Here is a 24,659-nt window from a genome sequence, read left to right on the forward strand (position 1 = left end):
AGCACAGTCATGAAAAGGGACATCAGCTGCTACAGATGCAATTACCTGCACTGCTTTGATCATAAAAGATCACGTACTTTTTTTCTCAATTAAGCATTTACCTTGACTCTCCAGTAACACAAGGCAGAACCTTACATTATGGTGACAAACATTCCTAAATGTAGAAATGTTTGAAAGAGGTCCAATATCTATATTCAAAGTTAGAAGTCGGTTGTATGTTCTCACGCTTCCAGCACTTGAGTCTAAGAATGTCCTAATTAGCAATAACAATAAATAAACAAAAACATGAAAGCAACTGTCATCTTTCTCAACTTCATATTCATTTTGAAAGTACGCAGGAAGTGAAAGGCACTTTTTTTTTTTTTCCCTAAATTCTCTAAGTTATTTGCTTAACTACTTCAGGATCGGCATTTCTTCCCTACCTCATCTAATTTTAGGTTAATTATACTTAACATTTCACCTTGGAGATGAGGCATGCTGTAAAATAAGCCTTAATTAGAATTTAGAAATAAGCATAGCCCATACTGACATTATTTAAACTGCTGAGAGGCCAAGATATTAACTATTACCCAACAGACACCTTCCCAGCTTCAACACATCAGCTCCATGAGACTCTGCTTTAACCTGTAGCTATACAAATAAGCACCACAGACAACAAAAATTAACACTGTTTCCCAAAACACCATATGTGCTAAAAAATATTTTGATGTCCAGATCTAGTGCAACTGCAGAAAATGCTCATCTCATCAGTGTCTTCACTTATGTCTTCATTCTTTATTTTCCCAAACTACTCTAGCCTTCAATTATGCTTATCAACTGTATATAAACTGAACAGTTATTTAGGGGAAAAAAAAAAAAAAAGTATCTCATTTCATTATGGTAATCCATTAACTGCAAAAGTAGGTCATGTCATAAACTAACTTTGTTTATGTACATTTTCCTGGATATCTTTCTTATGGAACACAAGGTGTGTTATTAACTAAGACATAATATTAAACAAACTACATTCAACTACATTCCTTAGCTTTGTGTCAATTCTGAAGAACATTTAATATCACCAAAACTGTAAATCTTAAAAAAAAAAATTAAAGATTTAATGGAAATACACACTGATTTAGAACAAGGTTAAAAAAAAAGGTATAATTCTGAGAGTTTTTTTCTTCTTCATTTCAGCACTGGCCTGTCATCCTGCTATGGAAAGAGCCAGCAGAACAACAGAAGTCTCCTTCCAATATGACTCTTCCTCTGCTCCTGTTTCACAATTCACAAATTCACTAGTCATGCGTCCTATTTCCCCCCATCTACATGAACTCCAGTTCAAGTCAACAACACTAGCAACATCCATGGTAGTGCTCCAGTAAGGACACCCATCTTTCTGGCTTTAGGGAACAGATGATAGAGTTTATGGCAGAGCTGGAGCTTATTTCATTGCTTGGAGGACTGCGTGGAAATGGAAATCATTTAAGCACTTTCCCAATGGCAAAAAATCCTGATGTCTAACTGCATTTTTTTTTAGTAAATAAAGTTTGCTGAAGTTAAATTCATTAATATCTCAAAACAAGTGAAATACATTTTATATCATCTCCTGCCTCTCGTTAGAGATGCATCAATTTGACAGCAGGAGAAAGAATTGTTTAGGTGTAAATAATTTCTAAATGTACACTTAAAGCTAGGAAAGAAAAGAGATATCAACATTATGGGATGCCAACATTCAGAAATATCTTGTGCTTCTTACATTCATTCATCAATATAAAACGCTTTTTTTTCCCTTTTATTTTTGTTCCACATATGCATACACAAATTCCTACATATTTTCTTCACAGTTTCAACATGCTCCCCACCCCATTCTATCAAGATGTGCCATGTAGCAACAATCAGATAATTTCTATACTTCCAGGAAATGACATGACCACAAGAAGTTCAAATAAATATAATTATTGACCAATTAGATTGTCTGCACGTTAATCTTATCAGCTGTTCTACTATCTGATGAAATACAGGAAAGGACTGCATGGTTCTTTGCACAAATAAATCATTTGCTTGATTTTATTCATTTTACTAGAATATAAGCTTGATGATATCTCAAATGCTTTATTTTAGTAGTAAAACATTACAGACAAGAGGAGACAAACTAGCTTCCTATAGCTATTTTTAGGTAATATTATTAGAATCTGTTTCATGGCAACACCTGGAGTCATGGAATCAGTAAAAAAGACTGGTCTTTCCCCAAATAAATTACTATGGCATCAGTGGAAATACAAGGCAATCTGCTGCAGATTGGAAATTAATGCACTGAAACCTACTGATTCATTGCCCAGAGTCTCCACCTCAGATGCAAACTTCATAGGGCTCTAAACCCACCTGTTTTCATGCATAACATTAAATAATGTCTGAAAGATCATCCACTTTGACTTCCTAAGTGTTCACTTTTGAAGTGAAAACTGGGCTCACCTGAGCAGACAGAAAAGATCTCTCACTTTCTGCAATCAGGACACAAAGAGTAGTACATTATGGTGACAATATCACAACTTTGTAGAGGCGTTCATCCTAGGCTCCAGTTACATACTACAGGGCTATGATGGGTCAGAACAAAGTAAAGAGAAAAGTGAATTGTAATATATTTATCTGTTGCTTTTCCTGCTTTAAAAAAATGGTGCATTACAAGGGTTTCCTATATCACCTAATTACAGCCTGGAGTTCAGGACGTATTTCCCAAACTTACTGATGAACTCTATATGCAAAGTAGGCAGTGGTAAGGATAATATATTCACTGCATGACTGCTGAATGTAATTAGCAATAGCTATGCACAGCCCCACAAACAGACTTGATCCATACTATAAATCTCCAGATTGTTAATATATACAATGTGATTTTACAGAGGAAAAAAAAAAAAAAAAAAAAAACATCTAATCACCTTATCTCTGGATAATGTTGCAGATCTTTGGCTTATGTAAGTTATTCCACTGAAGTAATTGCACTATCGTGATTTGCACGCAATGTTTTTCTATTGGCTTTTTTTTCCTCAAGGTAATAAGGTCAGGAGACAGCTCCTTTCCATCTTGTTCCAATCCCCTGATTAATGTCTTCTGAGAGTCCCATTTTTATATCTCTACTAGCCCTAGCATGCCAGTAGCCAACAATCCCTGGGTTAAGCTAGTGCCAAGAATAATGTGACTATTTTCTGTTAGCAAAGCCAGAAGAGAGAGAAGTCTAGAAAAAACTAGGGAGATGAAACCAGGACTGGAATTAGATATTACACAATTCTCTCCCCAGTATAATTATCACTCTTCCCAAATATAACTTTATATCATCATATCTCAAATTTAGTCTTCGACAGAAATTTCATTAAGGTAACATTTCTACTAAGAGACACTGGCAGAGAACAGAGGTCTTAAAGAAATTTTCATAAATGAACAGAGATAATCCTAAATGTCTAGTTTGATCTCAAGAAGTTCAGTGCAGCCTCTTCCCTTGCATTTTGCATAGATGAATGAAAACAGACCCCTGCACTTACTGGATTTTTAATCCTAGCAATGCTGGAAAAAATCTTTGTGCTCAAATCCTGAGTGTCAGAGACCACAGGACCACGCCTTCCTGCAGCACACATCGATGACACTCTTGAAACCCACTTCTGGTTTAGGAACAGAAGTTTGTGAACATTTTGGCATATTCAGTGTTGGGGGTTTGGTCTGGATCTCTGTCACAGGGCTTGCTGAGGAAGGCAGCTCAGGGCAGGCCGCAGTCGAGCTGTGCCAGCATGCTGACGTGGAAGAGGCACACTGCGCCGGGGCTGAGTGGGTCCAGATGCTTCTTCTCTCTTTAGAAAGGAAATTATAGTCTGCACAAGCAGAGCTTGGCACAGCCAGCTTTCTAAGCTAGGAAATTTCATGATCTGTTGGAATATATTAACATGTACATTTTTAACTCCAGCAGAGACAGAGCTTGTTTCTGGAACAAACGTTTGATAGGGGCTGAGTTGCTGGGCCCAAGGGAACATGAGGGGTTGGATGATTTCATTTCCCCTAACCTAAGGCAGTTGGCAAATATTGTTTGCTGCTTTTTGCTTTTATTGTTATGAATTGAGTGGATAATTGATGGCAGGTTGCCTAGAGCCTGGGATAGGCCTCCTTCATGGAAGCTGAAGTAAATAAATGGTGGCTTGCCTTTATTTCACTTGTTTTGTGCTGACTTCAGAAACGACTAAGGCCCAGTTTGCCTTACAAGTGGTGACCCAGGGGGCAGGGGCAGGCTTCTCTGCACAGCAGCAGCCCAGAGGTCACCCTCAAGTCAGCTCAGCACCAGCCCCAGGCACAGTCTTTGCTGGTGAACAGATTTCAGCTCCCAAGCCACCTTCCTAAGGCCATTCTCAAGTCCTAAATTATATATATATATGTATACATTATACTCTGCAGACTAGAAGAGAAATAATGTAAATGTGAATCTCCTGAGAGTTGCACTGAAAAAAAAAGCAAAAAAAAAAAGCTTCATTTTTTTTTCGTTCATTTCATTCAATTTTTCATTGCATGCTTCAATTCTTATTTTCTCAGCCAAAATTTTCCTTGTGAAAATACAACACTGCATTCAAATTAAATGTTTGCCCTCTCAGTTACACACAAGATCTTCATAGGTGTCTCTCCCACAAGGTATTTCAATCCTTACTACAAGGAAAATATTTCCACTACAGGGAAAATAGATTCTAAGGTTGATAGCTGAGCACTAACTCATACAAGAATCAAACACAGTTAGAAGTTTCCACTTCCTAACCAGCTGAGTTTAGCTGTGAAAACAAAATCCCACTGTTCGAAACACTCATCTGAATTTTTTCACTTTCTTGACCTTTATGCTGATCTATCAAGCATAATAAGAAAAATGGACATACTTTTTGAACTTCAACACAGAAATCAAACCATAATCACTATTAGGATAGCAAATCAATAATCGTTGTTCTAATTGTTTCTTCCATGAATGGGAACTGGTACATATCCAATAAACCAATTCTCCCCTTTTCCTCTTAAAAGAAGGGGAACCCTAAAATGAAGATCATTCTGGAGCAAAACAGAAAGTAACTGCTTGGTTTTACCTGTTTGAACCAGTGCTGGAAGCTGGCATTCAGAGACGGAGCAAGGAGAAGCAGCATATAAAGTCAAGGGGGAAAGCTAATGCTCTGGTCAAGGCAGATCTGTAGAGAAGGTATCCAGCCAAAGGTCCAAATCCTACTCCACTGCCCTAAACAAGTCACATCACCAGAGTGAAAATCCCTCATTACCTCACTCACAACTGGAGAGAAACTGCACCTTCTGACAGCTCTTTGTGCCCTGCTCTTAGCCTGAGCAACAGGTTCACAGTGGTATCTAGAGCTCCAGACGTTTATAGGGACAGAACTACAAATGCTGTGAAAGATTGAATGGAAAATATCAAAGAAGCATGCCATTTCGTGCCAAAATTCCTAATTGCAAAGTGAGCATCATTGTAAAGGCATTAAAGGGCAGCACAAGCCGTTATTAATATTCAATAGCCAAAATATTGAGAGCCAAACTCACAGCCATGCTGACACTTATGATTCATTTTTTTCATGGTATAGGATCAGGGTAGGGCACAGCAGAGGACAGAATCATACATTTTCTACAAAATGCTATGTAAATTCAACTTAACAGCACTGGAAGCTCTATAAAAATCTGTATTTTCTATGTGCATCTCATTGTTATGTTGGCTAGATTTATGTAATTACGCATAGTTTGAGGTCAATATGGAAAAAATGACTCATCTGTTACTAGCAAGCTCTCTCCAGCAGGCATACAGCCTGAGGAGCCCAGAGATCAGGCACTGAGACAGAAGAGTCAATTGGGCAGGTACAAAGCCTGCAATTTCTTCATTCAGTACACAGTTACTCTTCAGAGTGTCTCAAGTGCAGACAACGCGAACCTGGCAGGAAGTGTTGATCTGCCTGAGGGTAGCAAGGCCCTACAGAGAGATCTGGACAGGTGGGATCTCTGGGCTGAAGCCAATGGGATGAGGTTCAACAAGACCAAGTGCCAGGTCCTGCACTTTGGCCACAACAACCCCAGGCAACACTACAGGTTTGGAGCAGAGTGGCTGGAAGACTGTGTAGAGGAAACAGACATGGGGGTGTTGGTCAATGCTTGGCTGAACATGAGCCAGCAGTGTGCCCAGGTGGCCAAGAAGGCCAATGGCATCCTGGCTTGTATCAGAAAGTGTTGCCAGTAGGAGTAGGGAAGTCATTCTCCCTCTGTACTCAGCACTGGTGAGACCACACCTCGAGTACTGTGTCCAGTTTTGGGCCCCTCACTGCAAGAAGGACATTGAGGCCCTGGAGCGTGTTCAGAGGAGGACTACGAAGCTGGTGAGGGGTCTGGAGCACAGGCCTTATGAGGAGCGGCTGAGGGAGCTGGGATTGTTCAGTCTGGAGAAGAGGAGGCTCAGGAGAGATCTCATTGCTCTCTATAACTACCTGAAGGGAGGTTGTAGTGAGCTCAGGGTCAGCCTCTTCTCTCCTGTAACTAGTGACAGGATGAGGCGGAATGGCCTCAAGTTGTGCCAGGGGAGATTCAGGCTGGACATTAGGAAATACTACTTTTCTGAAAAAGTGATCAGGCGCTGGAATGAGCTGCCCAGGGAGGTGGTGGAGTCACCATCCCTGAAGGTGTTCAAGAGACGTTTAGATGTTGTGTTGAGGGACATGTTTTAGTGGGGTTATTGGTAGTAGGTGGATGGTTGGACTGAATGATCTTGTAGGTCTTGCTAAATCTATGATTCTATGATTCTAAGGGTAATTAACTAAATCCCAGATACACATCTGGTAATAACTAATTAAAGAACAGAATAGCATCCATATAAATTGTATCTCTGTTAACTAGAGTATCTTCTTCCAAACAGGATAGTCTTTTGCACAAGATCCTCTCGCTACAGAGCTATATAACTTAAAATAAGTGTCTAGAACTCCCTGTGACACAGCCTTATGCAGAAGGTGGTGATTACATGAATAAACCTGTGAATACAATGCCTAGAAAGCTGAGTATCTGGGGGAATATTCAGTTGGAACTAGATGCCTAATCCCTCTGTGCTTCCATTTCCCTACCAGTTAGCAGTGCAGCACCCTTAACACCTTTGTGCATAGCATATGTGTGTATGTTAATCATTTTTAAAGGAGATGACATTTTACAATGATGAAGCAATACAATACTCTCAAGAAAATAATCCAGAAATGAAATCAATTTTAACGTCCATATAACGAAAAAATATTGAACTATGGTTAGCAAGGCACTTTAAATAGATCTTGAGAAATATTTATCTCCAACTTAGTATTTCCTGCATTAAGTCCGTATTGGCACTTGGTGACAAAAAAGCTGATATTGCAGCCCTGAAATCTTCATACTTAGTCACAGATCAAAAGAGCTTGTAATACTGTCGAGGTGTATTGTGGAGGAGGAAGACTGCTCCCAACATGCTCCAAAACTTGCTTTAGAAACTTATTCCATCTGAATCAGACCTCAAGCATCTAAAATCTTAGTACTATTTTGTTTTTTTAGTATTAACTTCTTATGAACATAGTTAACAGCTTCAACTGAGTGGAAAACTGTCTTACACATCAAGGTCACAGCTTAATTTCAGGTAATTGCTGGACTATTTACATATTATTAAAAAATAAAATAGAATAAAATAGAAAATTCAAACGTACTGTGACTCAAAGAGAATATTCCTGAATCAAAAATGCAAAGTCATTTGTATCAAAGGCAATTGGAATACATTTGTTTTTCCCACTACTCTCTGTTCTGTCCCTTCTTGATATTACCAACATACACCAGCCCGTTCAAGGTTTCACCAAATCTTTCCTTCCCACTGGATAACAAATGTTGTGCCCAGACCAAACAGTACATGCTAACACACATAGCAGTGATGTCTCTTGCTTCAGAAGGTTTTTCTCATTAAGCACTACCCAAAGCACTGGCACAACATATGACTTGAGCTTTAATTACATTTGACACCCAGAAATTTCAAAGGCTAAGAAAACCTGAATTTTGTAAGCATTCCAGACTCCGTGTAATACAGCAGTGAGTGCATTACCACAGGTGCTGGAAAACTCGTTATGCATGTAGTTGGGCTGAAAGAAAAACATTGCCCCTCAGGCCTTTTGTGTGAAGACAGTTCTATTTCCAAAACCAGAGCTGTCTGGTAGCATGCTCCTACATGTTTCCCACAGGATGAGGAGAGGAAAAAAAAAATAATTTCAATTTCTCCCAGTCCCAAAAGCCAATGGTTACCAGCACTTATGTCAAAGCTATACATGATGAATGACACATAAGCCATAGGAGCAGGGGATATGTTTAGTTCAGGAGGACTTCAGATGCTGGCAGTGATTGTGCTGCATGGCATGAGAAAAAATATTAATATAATTGCTATAATTTTATATCACCTGTAATGACCTACAGATTACAAAGAAGCTGCTTTCCTCTTTAATAACTGTGTTCCTGGAAAAAAAAGGCTTTGTTATTCGTAATCAAATTGAAGATATTAGCTAAGTTTTCAGTGTAACAGAAGCTACTGTCAACAAGAGCTATGCCTAATTTCTTTTAATAAGCTTGCTTTAGCCACAGTTGGTTTAGACCATTTGTTGTCTTCTCAGAGCACAGCCAGGAATACTAAAAGCACTGCTTCTACAGCACACTGGAAGCAGCAAGAGCAGCTTTTCCTGCATTAGCTCAGAAATCATTTGCCAAATCCCAATTATATTTATACTAGATAACTCAGGAGATGGGAAAAAAAAATTCTACTTACTGAAACAAATACTAAGAGAATGTGGCCTAAGCAAATAGTTCATAGCTTCAAACTTCACAATTTGTTGCATACCAGAAGGGCTCAAAATGATTAGCTATTTGCATTGCCTGACTATGACAAGATGTCCTAAAAACTAGCTCTGCCTTGGAATAAACAGTTAAGTCAATTTTGTCTGCAGACTTTGGAGCATCAGTGCCCTGGTATTTACATTATACTGTGAACTGCATTACACTCTGTAAACAAATGACTTAGAAAACTCTGTGTCTTCCAAACTTCAGGAAAGAATTTCAGTCTTTCAGCCTCCTTAATGGACAGATTTTTTTAAAAAAGAGAGCAAGGAAGGGCAAGATGAAGAGTGAATCTAGCCATCATATAAACAAATATAATCCAGTTCATGAAAAACACATTCTGATTTTTTTCTTTGTGACCAGAAATATAAGCTGTAGAAATTCTAACAGTCAGTAGAAACTAGTTTTAGTAAAAGCGTACCCTTTAGCCAAATCAGCTCCAAGCCCTATGGATTATGTCGTTACACATACCAGATCCCAAACTACTACCCAATTTAAGCATGCTTAATTCTACTAAACTTAAATTCTTACTGAACATTATGCAGGTTTTAGTAAAATTCACTAAGAGTGCATCTACAATACTTAAGCACATGGATTGCTTCTAACACCTTGAAGGCCATACATGCCGGTTCTTAGCACAGAGATCCTGCAGTGCCTGTACTTGAGTCAGATTTGCACAAAGAGCAGGCTCCCATCAAAGCTGCTGAGATTCTCATGGTTTTCCCTGAAACCAGAAACTGGGCTGAGTTTATGGGCTCATGTTTACTCATGACTGGCAGCAAACTTCTGTCAAAATCATGTGAATTTGGGCAGAAAGACCGCAAAACTCAGCATGGCTTAATGTGGGGGTGGATTATGAAAAGCCTGCATACCTCTGATACTGTAAATATCTAAACAGATTTAAAATATTAAAATATGAAATATTTTTCTATGAAAATAATCTCTATGTGCACCTATATTTTTTTCAGTATAATTGACACAAGATTTCCAAGATAAGTACTCTTTTATTTCAAGTAACTCCCTGCTACACTGTTTTTCCTAATTGCTTCTTACTTCAGATGAATAGATCCTGATGTTTGTTGCCCTCTTTCAAATGAAAAACTGAGATAATTAAAGTCCTCATTCATTAAGGTAGTTAGGCAAACATAGCTAAGTACAAGTCATGGCATTCTACTCTACAGGCTATTAACATGCCTGAAGATAGATTCTACAGTACTCAGCTGAATGGGAGGTTTAAAATCACCAAATATTTACTTTCTGTGTTCATTACATTTAAATACAAACAAAATACACTGCCCATCTTGCACAGTGCCTGTAAAATAGACAAATTCCACCCTACAAGGATTTCCTAGGAAACCAGAGCTGGCTCAAAGAAGCAGAGAACAGCTGGAGAAAAAAAAAAAGTATTCAGTTATCCATATCCTCAGCTTTAAAACCATGAGAAAGATACCACTAATAAAAATTAGTGCAGTACAACTCACAGTAGTTGGCCCTGGCATCCTTCATAATGACAAATATGCATGTCCTGAAGAGATCAAAATTTAACCCTTCTCTCCCTGTCATCCCACCCAGCCTCCTAAAAAACTAAAAAGAATTCAAGTGTGCACATTTTGACACAATATGGTAAAGCTACAAAGCTTTCGGTACTAAAAGGAAGACAAAACCCAACAGAGAGGTGTACTTACTGAAACCTGACAAGAAGCCACAATTCCTGTGATTCACTGTCTAGAGAATTCTTTGCAGAGGAGCCAGATTCTACCTCTGAAAAGTGTCAGCTATTCAACATGAAAATCCATGAGATTAAAAAAAAATATTATTAGCATGATGACTCAGCATGTAGATGACAGTAGATCAAGGATGCTTTGCATTCAGCAGCACTACAGAAATTTATAGGAAAGTCCTGCAATTTGCAGTAACAACATAAACAACAAAACTACTCAACCTCAGTATCAAGGTCTAGACTGATTAGAGCAAAAGTTTCAATCCAAAAAATGAAAAATAGATCAAAGACAATTTGTCTAATTGCAGCCCTGATCTCTGAAGTGAACTTCTGGCACTCTGCCAGTCATCAGTGCAATTTTAATATCCAGAGCTGTCATAGCAGCCATACTGGTTTGTTGGCTGTTCCTTCTCCATACAGCTCCATTTTCCATGTTCTGCTTTCCTTGTCACTGGGCTTGAGGTCTTTTACATCGGGTTCTTCACTTCGTTTCTTCCTTTATTGCCAATGCAAGTTTCAGTGTTTTCTGACTCTTGCCAAAACAAGCATTTAAACATCTGGAAATCATCCTACATTACCTTCACCAGTGAGATGCATTTGTCTTGCAATGTAGTTCCCATACAATGGGAATGGCTAATGTCTTGAGACTTCACACTATATAAACTGCATTAAATATATATATACATATATATTAAATGCATTACATTTTGCACTCATTTAAAATTTAACATTCATTAAGTTAAAAACACAGATTTTTTTCACAGAAATTCAGATAAGTATTTCTACAAGTAGCTTTCCAGTCCAAAAGATTCCTGATTTGAAAGAGTTCTGAATTAAAGGTATTTAAAGTAAATCTGAAACATAACATTAGAGTTGTGTTCTTTTTATAGCACATGCAATTTGAAATTAAAATGTATTAAATTTTTTCACTAAGATTTCCTGTAAACAAAGTCTTGGGTAAACAAAAATTGGATTTCAGACGCAAAACTGAGAGCCTTTCCTGTGATCTTCCTATAAAAATGACATCAAAGTACCTTGATTTGAAAACTGGGTCTATGAAAGTCTTAATCACGTCTTCAGAAGTTGTTGTCACATGCATCCCCCTTCACTACTCAGACGATTCATGCTGTTTTTACTGGTTCTGTTTATAAAATACAGGGTTACTATAAGCCCCTCACTAAAAATGTTGTTTTAATGCCTCACTTTCCTGAAGAAACACTGTCAAGGCTTATATACAGCAAAGAAAAAGCTTTTCCACGTTTCACAAGCCTGTATCGAGAAAAAAATATATACCTTTAACTCCAGGGTTTCTTTGTCTGCATCATGAACCTAAGCTGATCACAATCTTTCATATTGAAATCCAATAAATTTTCAATTTAGCTATTAATAAAAGAAGCCACTCCTTCAGTGGAAAATTCATAAAGAAGAAAAATACACTACTTCTTGTCTATGCCTCTAAAGGAGTGAAAAATGCCAACTATTCCCACACTTTTTTCTCCACTGAAGTCACAGGAGGGCAATAATGCCTCGGCCACACAGAGCCATGGGCTCCTCAAAAGACATGAACTCCACCTTCTACATGGAGCCTCTCTGCAAGGTCTTGTCTGTTTTGCTTCCCCTTGGCTTCCCTTTTCAGATCTTTGGACACATTGAGAATTATTCAGTCTGAAAGGTGTATACAAAGCAAAAACCCTAAATAAAAAAGATTCAACTCTTAAAGTATCTGCTTTATAAAAATTCACTCTTAAATTTCCATCTTACCATTTTTTTTCCATAAATTACCATTTGGGATTGGACTCGATCACTGAAGGGCAAACAAAAGCTTCTCTTCCTCTTCCTCATGCTTTTCTGCCTAGCATGGGTCATGAGAACACTGTTTTGCTCTTCTAGATCCTACTGTGACAAAGAATTGAGTTCTTAGTTTTACCCTCCTCTGATCACACAGCGTAGCACAAAATCAATCTGTTTGTGTTTGTTTTCTTTTTTTTAAAAAAAAAAAACCACCTTCAGTCCAGTCGTCACTTTAAGATAATTCTGTTCTTTGTGATTCTTACCCATATTTTTGCAGATGGCAAGTATTTCATTCCTTATTCTCGTCTGTTAAATTCATTAACATCCTGCTTCTTTCCTGACCTACATGATTCCAGAAGATCATTTCTAAAACCATGAGGTATCATCCACAATAGAGATAGATTCATGTTAACCATGTATATTTAATTAATTTTCCCACCACTCACAACAGCAATGTTCAAGCCAGTACCAAATGCTTTACTAGCAGTGAAATGCTTTTTAGCATTAACAACACAGCAGGAAGTCATCAAGCAGTAAACTTTTGAAACTATCTGGAGAAAAAAGTTGTTTGTTTTTTTTTTAAAAAAAAACCAACAACTATTTCCCCTCTTACAACAATCATGCACATTGTAATTCCACAGTACACACTATGAATAAGTCTCAAGTTCTGTCCTAGGGCACAGGGAGATGCTACAGTACCACCTGCAAGTCTGAACCCCAAAATATTTTGGAAAAATCTGTTCATATCTCAAAAAAAAAAAAAAAGCCTGACATCTAACAGATTTTCAAACTTTCTGATGAACAAAGAACAAACAGTAATTTTTCCTGAACTACAATAAATGGCCTATCCCTGTAGAAATTATACCTGGCAGCTTCGAGCTAGCGCAAGCAGTCATGCTTTGCCAGCTGGAGCCCTCAGTGGCTAACCTCCATGGTAGCTCATTCATTTGACAGGTTTCTATGGGCCTGGTTACAGATTCCACCAAAATGTTCTCCTTTTTATAGGAGCTTAACTTCCATAAGATGATGGCTTAAAGTGAGATTTCAATTGGCAGTGAAATTTCAATCGTGTATCTCAACAGCATGCCATAGGATGCTGTTGCCCAGCCACTGTGCATGTGAAGCAGTGTATCTGGAAAACCTAAGGCATTGCAGCTGAGGGAAAGAATCTCTAAGGTTGGTAGAAAATGAGATAAAAATAATCACAATAGGATACCAAACATTACATCACATTTTCATACATTAAAAAATTTGGTAGGATCCTGTAAAGAAGTTGAGCAAAGTTGAATGCAAAACAGTTAAGCAACAAAGCACAGCTTCTGTTTACTGATTCTGTTTTAACGTTTTTTCCCCAAACATTTTTCCTTGGCCTACTGGGATACTTAGCAAAACAGGAGACGTGAGACCTTGGAGTGGGAAGTGATTAAATAAATAATCAATCAACAAGGTTTTCTACGATCTCCCAGAAAAGGAAGGGTTGCTTTAAAGCAAACTCTCAGCATAGCTTCTGAAGGCACCTGAAGGTATCCAGAGTCAAGTGGCAGAAGTTTTTTCCAAATAAGAAGCAATTTCTTCTTGACTTTTTCCTGTACGTTCATAGTCATTTTAGAGTGCAATATTAATCTTGGACCAACTAGGCCAAGACATAGTCTCATGATGGTATATTTGACCTCCTTAATCTCTTTCTACACTACACTGACATTATGCCTTTAATCTTTCACTTCAGATTCTCAGCCTCCTTAAGGATGCTAGCAAGTGTTTTATTGGGAAAAGATATTGTATTGACCTTCTCATCAGCCATCTACTGCACAGCAGGGAACAGGCCTCAATGAAACAGTTTACTCTTGTTCGTACTCTCCGTGAGTTCACGTCCAGAACTCTGAATTCCTGCCAGCAGTATCAGAGTCGCTGTTTGTGTTTCTATTTAGCCCCATTATCCCAAGAACTGGGGCACAAAGGTTCACATTAATTCTCTAGTCCATCCATGCTATGCTATAAATGAAAATCACAGAAGATGCAGAACACTGTGGAAGATTTTCAGTACAAAAACAGCCCCATTATATAACTTTCCCCACTATACTATTTATGCAAACATTCAGAAAAACTCAAATTCTCCAAAACCACAAAACAGTCTACCTTCAATTGGCAGTAGCATGGCCAAGGAACAACATGAGCCTAGCTCTCCAGAGAGAATACTTTTCTTCAGCAGCTAATATGATCAGAATCTCAAGGGTCTACACGAACAGTGGTTTCCTGTATGAGACAGCAGCACACTGCCGCTGACCCCCTGACAATCCTCCTTAGTCTTCATGCTTACATAACACATGACCCTTCCACAGCAAACGCGGGTGGGAGAGCAGAGTAATGGAATTGTTCTCACTGCGAGAATAAAAGACAGCACAGCAGGCTATGAAAAATTCAGGTTGCTGGAAAGGAGAGATAACTGTAAGCAACTGTTTGGAGATTTTAATTACCACAGCACTGAGTGTTTATCAGCATCCAAAATTCCATGTATACACTTATTTTCATAAATGTTAATTAACCTATGAAGGGGGAATTTTAATAACAAATCCAATGGCAGTCAATCTCTCCCCTGGCTTATGCTTCATGTCAAAGTTTTCAGTGAGGTAGATGGGAACCATATACAGACTGAGGTGTGATGCAACTCAGGAGTAAGTAATAGATGGACATACAGTTAGCATAAGAAACTAAAGTGAAAAAAAATACTATCAGTATTTCTATGAGTAGCATTCATAGTTTCCAATCATATCTGAGCATTTAAGAGAGTCACAGAATATTCTATATTCATATTTTCTATAAAAAATAAACTTCTAACATAGACTCTAAATATATTCAGAGCTATCAACAATTTCCTTGGTCTATGGCAAGGATGTGTTAAGCCATTATGGCATCAAAAACCTCTGTCACTAAGAAAAAGCAACAGGGTTAGATTTCCCACTTCTGGTAACTATTTTCCTTCACCTGCAGAAGGTTTTCACATTCATTTGGTGATCATTCAAAATTAAAATTTGCAAAAAGAAGGTCACAGTGCCCTTCCTTGCAATCAGTAATAACAAATGGTAAATATTTGAGTCTTTTTAAACTATTAACTTGGAATACATTCAAAACGTGCAGAAATGTTGATCAGGATTTTAGAAATGCATCAGTCACAGGCCATGCAAAGTATACAGTGCTTTCCCTTCCAGGATCTCCAGCAATGTACTATTTCTTGAAATGGCACAACATCTATTTTTACAGTAGACAATTTCAAGTAATACTGAGTGACTTAGGAAAAAAAAAAATTTCCTGGTGGCGTTCTATGTCTTCTACGTCAAACTACAATCCTACAGAAGTAGCAAGGAGTCCCCCATCAGCTTCGAGTTGCTTAGCAATACAAAGTGAAGAAGCACATTATAATAAACGATAGCCAAGGATGAGCCACAGCCAAAACCAGAATAAGCAGGAATTTATTATTTGGTCAAATTCCTTTAGTGGAATAAACATGACCAAAAGGAGAGACTTACCACTAAAGTTTGCTTCAAAGAAGGTGTACCAGATTCATCTCTGAATGTAGAAAATGTGTTACTTCCTATGAACAGTATCACTGTTTTGCGCTTTCTATTAGCTCAACAACTGCACTAACTCTTCAAATTTCCAAATTTAAATCAGAAAAAAAACCCAACAACATAAATCACATAATAAAATTCATGACAAAAACAGAGGAGGTATAATTTATACACACATATAGTATTGACTACATCAGATATGTAAACAGTACACAATGTCACCTGTAATGTACTTCTCTTACTCTGAATGTTACATGACTTATCAGCAACTTTTTCACAGCTTGAAAGCATATCATTTATTCAATAATTGAAGAACATGTATTTTACAGTACTAAAAATTCCATCATTTTATCTTCTTCTCATTACGCTTTGAATTAATGACCATATATGTACCACACATTCCAGTTTAAATTATACATGACCTCCTGCATGTAGCACTCTCAACAGGACTTGAGAAGGACAATCTAATCAAGAGGGGCTATTGCAGTGTGACATTTCAGGCAGACAGTGCAACAGTGCTTGCCTCATGCATCGAAGATTCAAAGTCCAAGATGCCTTTCTCAAAAGAGTGTAATTCCAAGTTCATCTGATTCCTTTTTCCATTTTTCTGATTTCATTTTCCACTAAAGGATACTTATTTTTGCCTTATTCTTCACACTGAAGATCTTGTCTACAAAATAAGTTACCTTGTAAGATAACTTCAGATCTTATAAGTTATCTTGTCTATAAAATAAGTTAAAGTTCAGTCTTTCTTCTCTGATCAAACAGAGAATTCATTGGATCAGTATAGGGAATTTTCTTTCTAATGAGATTTTTCTCAGAAATTCTTCTATTGTCAGGAGCTTACACACAAAAATGAGCAGAGTCACAAAGACAAACATGGGCGAAACAATCAGTGTACATATAAGGGCAGATCACATGCCTCCCGTTGGAATTTCAACTATTTTTTATTATTTCTTTATTATTTTTTGGCACTGAGTTCATTGCCTTTCTCTGGAAAAATAGTTGCAGACAGGCCGTGAACATCTGCTTGGGTCTTTTAAAGGATTGTAGTGTTGCATAAAGGTTTGCCTTCAGAGTAACTGCTTCCCCACATGTCCACAGAAGAATTCCATGTGTTTCTTGTCTCACAAAGCACTGAAAAGCAAGTAATCTGGTGAGCTGACCAGCTCTAGGTCTAACTGCACACAAGTCATACAACTTCCAGCTAACTCAAACAGAAATCTGGCTAAATACTATTTAAACATCAGGAACTGCTATTAAGCAAAGTTTTCTTAGGCAAATCTATTATAAATAGAGATTTATATTTTTTTTCAGAAAATTACTAGAAGGTTAACATAAACCAAAAAAAGGCTTAGCTTTAAGCTAATATACATTGCTAAACAGAATCAACCCTGCACTGTTTTAGATGAACAACTCACCCCAATAGAATGCTATCACAGTGAAACAAACTGTAAAAATAAAAGGACTTCACCACAAAATGAACTGCGAGTGTGCCAAAATGTGAATTAGAGATTGAGAGAAAGAAATGACCATTCGGTTTGTAGTGAAATAATCTACATTTGTAAATATCATAGCAAAAAATGTCAGTACTAACAACCATCGCACACAATTCTTCAAACACAGAAAATCTTCTAAAAAAAAAAAAAAAGGATCACAAGTCAATGTGGATGGCTTAAGACCTCAACTGTATAGATTGCATAATTTTTGAGCAAGAGCCTACTCAGTCTGAGTAGGAGGAATCTTCTTGAGGACTCTGGAAATTTCTCTTCCCCACACTGTCAAGGGCAAGGGAACCAACCACAAATATTCAGAAGTCATGTCATGACTCAGCCCCCAAAGAACTCTTTTTTGTGGTGTTTTTTTTTTTTTCTAATATAAATAATGGGTTCACATTAATTATTCACTTCTCACTTCTTTTTTTTTTTTTTTTCAGTTATTTGCAAAGATTAGACCTACAGTCATAGATCTCTACGCACATGCACACACTTTTTCTCACTAAAAGCACAGGTATGCATTTAAGTGAGTGATCTTGGGATCTGGAACTTGGGGAAAAGAAAAACAAAGCACTATGAGATTCTCACTAAAATAGTGAGAGTTATCAAGACAGACTATTTTCCCCTCTTTCATATCATTTTTCTTAGGAACTTTGAGGACTCTTTTTTAAGGTTGAAAGATCTATGAAAACCAAAGGAGCATCTAGTATGAATGCTCAATAATTCTCTTTCCTTCTCATAGCTGCAGGAGTCTTGTTACCAGATTTCCAGTACCTGTCACAGAGAGGAGACTGTGCAACATATTAACCTCTTTTCCCCCTGAAGATACTATCTCTGTTATTAGGGAGGGGTAGATGGGCATATTTAATAGCCCCTATTCAACCAGCTCAGCTGTTTCTGTCTCCTCGCTCCTTTGTAAGGTTTCCAGACAAATTGAAAGACCTGATGAATTCAAAGAGGTCAGAGAGGATCATGAATTCAGAGGGAATGACCCTCATTTGTTTGTTCTTGTTCACACAGTGGAACAAGAGGAAATTAGCTCAGATACTTTGAATCAATACTAGAGCCCACACTGATCTCAGCTGATGTAGGGCTGACACTACCAAGGTGGGACAGGGAAGAATAAATCAACTCAAAATTTTCAGAAAAGAGCATGGTTCATAAACTAATGAAAATCTAATGACAAGTCTAGGAGTGAAGTGAGAAATATAGGAGAGTATGACATTAGGTCACTACCATTATGCCCAAATTGACTCTGCAGACAAATCCTCTTCAAGGAAGTATTTCCCACAGCTGCAGCTCTGAGCCAAGTTACCAAGAGATCTTCCACTAGAAGTGTGTTTCTAGTTTTCTTAAGTAATGACTTTGAAGAAAGCAATCACATTTACATTCTCAAGTGGGTGGGAAAGGATCCCAGCAGCATGTACTACATCTGCTAGTTGCTTCCCGTATACTGAGTCTTAAGGGAAGAAGAAAGACAACACTGTGTGTGTGGAAAACCCTTCACCAAAGGTTCAGATCTTAAACAATGCAATTTCAGCCCTCTTCTGGCTTCTCATTCCATCTCTGAACCTGTCTGGGCCCCTACAAGGAACATAAAACTCAGATCTTTCACTCCTACGTATTTGTAGGGTGGCTTTATTCTCATGTAACTTTTTAATGGGTGCATTCAGAGCATCCAGGCTCAAAATGACCAATTTTGCTCTACCAGACTTGAAAGTATCTGTTTTTCACATTTTGAATGTGCATTTTAAGGTGTGTGTACTGTTCAGCACTGCCAGCCGAGTGCTCTTGAGCAAAACAGATCAATCTGCAATGGTTCCAAGAGAAACAAAAATGAATATAGAAACTGGCATTACTTAAAAGTAGAGCAATGGTAACTGTCAAAAAAATTGTTAAGCAGTAATACTGAATGTTTCTTTTTTAAAAAAAATATTACCTGCTTTATTGTTTTAACATACCTATCAATATATGGATCCCCCCTTTGCTATGATAAACTCTGTAAGATGCTTCTGCAAAAGCCATGTCTTTCTTCCTCTGTGGCTGACAGAACCAGTTTCTAATTCTTCTCATTTTTCTCCAGTGTTGGTATGAAAAATGACTGGTGTAATACCATTTTACATACTTTCCACAAGTCTAATAATTTTTTTAATTTATGCTTCTTAAAGTGCCTTTCCTGTCTCCCCACATACCTCTGAAATTTGTTTAACACAGAACCTATATTCAAGTGACACTGACCAACTGAATGGGTAGAAGTGAAGCAGCTGCCAAGATGAAACCACTTGCAGCACAATACAACATGCATTACTCTGCACTGGTTAGTACTAAAACCAAGACAAACTAAGGACCCAAGCCTCCTCATCCAGCAGCATTTGTGAGCTTCTGTCAGAAACTACATCAGAATTGAAACTCCCTTATATATGCACTTAAACTAGACCTACATGCAGGATGTGCTCCCTCCCTCCTCATTGTGTCCTACCCCTCACAGCACAGTTTGTTTTCTTTTTGTGATTTAATTTTTAATGTATTGAGCATATGAGAAACAGCTTTCTCATATATACAGCTTTCTCATGTAGACAAAAGCTGTTTAAGTTCCCAAACAGGAAGATGAATGAGTGAAATAAGTGCAAACAGATGTCAGTAATTTATTACGGTGTATTTTACTCTCTGACTTAGTACGTACCTCTCAGTTTCTTCAGCCGTCAGCATACTGGAATTACATCCCAGAAGGTGTTGCTACATTACTGGCTCATCCCATAATTTCCATAACAGCAACAAGCTAATAAATGGCATGTTATAACTTAACCCCACAGACATCTCACATAAGATTTGTTGTTTTGCTTTTTTTTCCCCCCCAAAATCTGAATTCAATATTTTCAGAAGTGTTTTCTTTCTTATTCTACATATCTGAAAAATCTATACTATGGGTCTCCCTTTACGGTGAGTATTTGAATTACACTCCCAAGATTACACAAAGTGCCCCCTCTATGGGATTTCTTAAACAGTCATGCAGAGTCAGGAGAGTTCTGGTTTGCTTTGTAGAACAAAATTTTCAAAACTACTGCACTGCTTTATTCACCAGGATTGGAATCCTGCTCACTTGTGCAATGCAGTGTATTACAAGATACATACACTTGCAAGAAAAATAAATCTCTTGTAAATATGCAATAAAATAATTACAAACTGCATTGTATGGCAACAGAGCGATCCCTTTGGCTTCTTTTCCAAATTATGTCCAAAAATGTAACACACAAGAAGCCTGGAAAGCATGTTCAGGAGTACAACAGCGACAAACTGTCCTACAACCAGCTTTCTCACATTTCAGGAAACCAACGGACAGCAAGGCACTCGAACTGGTGAAAGAGGACAGTTACTACAAATTCTTCCAACCTCTCTCCTATACACATTGAAATGATGTTAAATAAGAAAAGATACAGAACAGCCTAAGAAAGTTCAAGTTGCAGGCTTTGGGTACACAGCTGGCTAAACCTCCCGCTTTAAGACAGCTTGCTAAAAACCTCCGCTGTTCAGATAAGTGAGCCAGAGGGTGGGAAAGCACGAAGGCAGGGAAGGCTGTGTTCCATCACAGCCTGTCACTGGGGATTAAATAGCTTCTGCAGCCAGGGCCAGAGGGGGAAGGAGACAGAGAAGGGAAAGGAAGAGGAGGAAGAGAGAAACAAAAGAAAAGAGAAGAAAGGAAAATGACATTTTTGTGTTTCTAAAACAAAGAACGTAAGAAAGCAGATGTCGTTTTGTGCAAAAAGACTCCACCCTGCGCAGCTCCTGTGTTTACTTCTCCCAGCTCTGGTTGGTCTCCAGCCCCGGAGCGTCCTTCAGCCTCATCCTAAGTACTTTCTTTTGTTGCAAACTTTCCAGCCCCGTGTGTTGTTTGTGCCAGGCAGCAGGGTTTACTTCAGGGTGCTCCACAGCTGCATTTTTGCATTTAATCATTCCTCTCTCCTCTGTGTTCACAGGACTGTGCACAGGGACCCAGGAACACTGCAAAACTCCAACTTTTAAAACCTCCCTCTGTTTTCTAATTATATGCCCAAACTGCAAGCCTTACAGCCCCTTTCTTAGCATAAAAACCAAAAATCTTATTATTCTTACCCCCAAGAAGTTTTCCATTTCTCTCATTAACCAAATAACAAAATAAGCACTCAGCCTACAAAGAAAGAAGGAGGAAAAAAAAGGGAGAAAAACTCACCAGCGTCATAATCTTCCTCTTCTTGAGCTTTTATGGTTACAAATAGCCCTAATAAAGCAGCAAGGATGAAAAAAGTTCTCGTTTCTACCCTGGTTGCCATCATGCCTAGCTATTAGACATGTATTCTCCTGGGCAGTAAAATGTGCAGAAATTGAAGGTTATTTTAGCACCATGAAGCCAGCTGGAGAATCTCTCCGTCTTTCAGCATCAGTCCCGGGACAAAGTCTGAGAGCCCTTCTATTCAGCACCAGCTCCAGTGCAGTCTGCAAGAGCTCTTTTCAGGGGATGCAGCTTTAAATGGGAAGAATGCTGCCTCCACTTCTCTTCCTGCCCCTTTTCGGCTTGTTCAGGCTCATAATCATCCACTCCCTGCCAAGCAAGAATCTGATTGATGGTAAATAACCGAATCAGAGCTGGCTTCACTCTTCCTTGAACTTTCCTCTTTATGAGTACACTTGCAGGATATTTTCCTGCTGCTGTGCAGTGTGTGCTGTGTCAGAAGCATTTATTAAGAAAGCAAAGCATAATTCAGTAAGAAGTTGCCAGGAGAAAAAAGCCCTGCTTTTAACACACACACACTTCCTGGGAGTGAAGGGTAGAGCCCCACTAGGAGCTGATTCACTTATTAGGAACTTGATCCCTTCCAGCTTGCTGAGAGAGGAGGATTTCCTCCTTTCCCTGGTACCTGCCCCCTGCCTCTCTCCAGCTGTATTGGCAAACGTGACTGCAGTCTAGAGAGAGGGGCCGCAGAGCTATCAGCGCAGCTTGATAGCTGGATACAGGAACCTGTAAATCATCTCCTCCCCCTGTCCTGGGGCTCTGTATAATCTTTCATGAAATGCTCAGTGCACTCTATATTTACAGCCCTACCAGCTGGGATGACTATTGTAAACCTCTGGAAGGTGCTCTACATTTTAAGCATCGTAATGACAATCAAAATGTTTAGATATCTGCTTTCTCCCTCATCTCTCCACCTAACAGGAGTGACAACTGGAAATCTACCTAACCTCCAACCTCATATTTAGCCCTTAACAATGCCCCTCCATTAGCCTCCTAGTATGGGGACTAAGTAAATCTCTTTTTTGTGAATCACTGCAACTGGGAGTAGGATGCTAGATTTTCCTCTTCCCCCTGAGCTGATGGTCTGGAAAGAAAACTCTATCACTAATCCCTTCCCCTTACAAGAATGGAGTTGCCAATATGTGCTGCATGGAAATTCAGATCTGTCTGCTGGAAGGTTTCTTTTTTTATCTTCAGCCATTGCACTTTAAAAACAATGCCATTCTACCCGAATGCGGTGAGAAGTAAATCTCCTCACCAGGATTTGTGTATGCTGGAAACACTGGCCCACTCTGCTTATCCCAATGGTATTTAGACCTTCTAAGTAATGCAGAAGCCTAAAGCCTATGAAGTTTTCTTCTGTGCCCAGAAAAGGAAAGGTAACACCAGAACTTGTACAGAACTGCAATTCTATATAAATCTGCTCTTACAGGACGACCAAAGATTAAATACTACACTGAAACAGAACAAAATCAGAAAAGCAAATTCTGTTCACTTTGTGTCTGGGCACAGTAACCACTGCAGGAGCATAGTATACCACAATCAATATGGCTCAGGAGCAGGAAGTGTGAGAAAAAGAGAGAAATACTGAAGGAGTGCAAGTCATTGCAATCAGAATCATTGGTGAGTACCAGCTGAGAAACTCAAAACTGATAAAACAAAGCTTAACATCTGTTAACCTGCCCAGTCATAGGTGAAGTTCAGTTTTGACAGGTTCATAAGTATTTGCAATGGTTTGCTGCTCTCAAAAGTCATATATTTTTGATGTAAAAATTATCAAAGCCACACCTCCCTTGAAAAGCTGAGGATATGTGATGCTGACTAGAAAGACCAGATCTTCTATGAATAGACCCAGACCTGAAATTTGGCACAGATCTGTACGCACATTAGTAACAAGAAAGCAGCAAACAAGTAGCTTAGAGCCATAGTCAAGCAAGCTGCTATTGCTAAATCACCACATGAAAACTACACATGGTACAAAATCATAATATAAATGAGAAAAGAGAAAGAACACGTTTTTAGAACCATACCTTGTAAGGTTTCCCACAGTTGGAAGTGTTCAATCATTATTTAAGAACAGGAATATTAGTATTAATAACTTAAGAGGAGAAAGGATGAGAATACAGGCAGTGCTTTTAAGACTCCTCATGCATGCTGATGAAAAACCATTAAGACAAAGATGTAGGCATTTCTGAACTATGTGCTACTAACTGTAGGGTATTTGTGTGAAAATTCTTATAAGAAAGATGACAACTGCTCAGAGAACTCAGCTGAAAATCCTGCACACAGCCAGGGGAAAGCTATGATAAAACAACAGCAGATTCTGACTACCACAGAATTATATAAATGTCCATTCATTGGTAAAACTTACCATTAGCATTACTAGCTTTGTCTTCAAAATTAGTTAAAAAGTACCTCCTAAGTCTTAGTCTGCAACAGGTTGGTAAATTCCTAGTGTACTTGCAGCAAAAATGAGCCTTACCATCATTATCCCTTATCTCAGACAAACATCACAAGAACAGTGGTGACATTTTCCTCTCTACTGCTCATTGAGAGAAAAAAAAGAATCAGAAAGTCTTTACCATTTTAAGTACAACTTTTTCCTGAGGAGCCAGTGATGTCAGCCCTTTGAAGAGATTCCTATAGCAATATCTGGAAGTTGCCCTTCACATCCATCTCTGCCATGCTCTCACCAATAAATTACACCACACAATTACAACAGTTTAACAAGAGAGAATAGAGAAGGATGTAAATGATTTAGCAAATCAATCCCTTTGTGCCTCCTTATAAACACTTCCTTTCACTATGTCTGTACATTTGATGAGCTTTTCAATTTTATTACAAGCATCACAATTCTAGTCATTAAGTCTATCATTTTTTATTTAAACAAATTCATTTCTAGGCCTAAAATATCTGATTGCATCACATTGGGTACAAATGAGAGGAATTCTTTAGTT

At 38.3% G+C, this 24,659-nt stretch overlaps 1 protein-coding gene across 1 annotated transcript in view; it reads right to left on the bottom strand.

Annotated features, from left to right (window-relative positions):
• Positions 1-21,998, bottom strand: part of COL5A2 (collagen type V alpha 2 chain) — a 108,938-nt gene extending 86,940 nt beyond the window's left edge. Inside the window, exon 1 of the mRNA XM_021399319.1 lies at positions 21,643-21,998. Coding sequence (XP_021254994.1) covers positions 21,643-21,745 — 103 coding nt within the window. The 5' untranslated portion in view covers positions 21,746-21,998. The remainder of the gene's footprint in view (positions 1-21,642) is intronic.

Source organism: Numida meleagris, chromosome 5 (assembly GCF_002078875.1).
Source record: "Numida meleagris isolate 19003 breed g44 Domestic line chromosome 5, NumMel1.0, whole genome shotgun sequence".
Taxonomy (NCBI): domain Eukaryota; kingdom Metazoa; phylum Chordata; class Aves; order Galliformes; family Numididae; genus Numida; species Numida meleagris.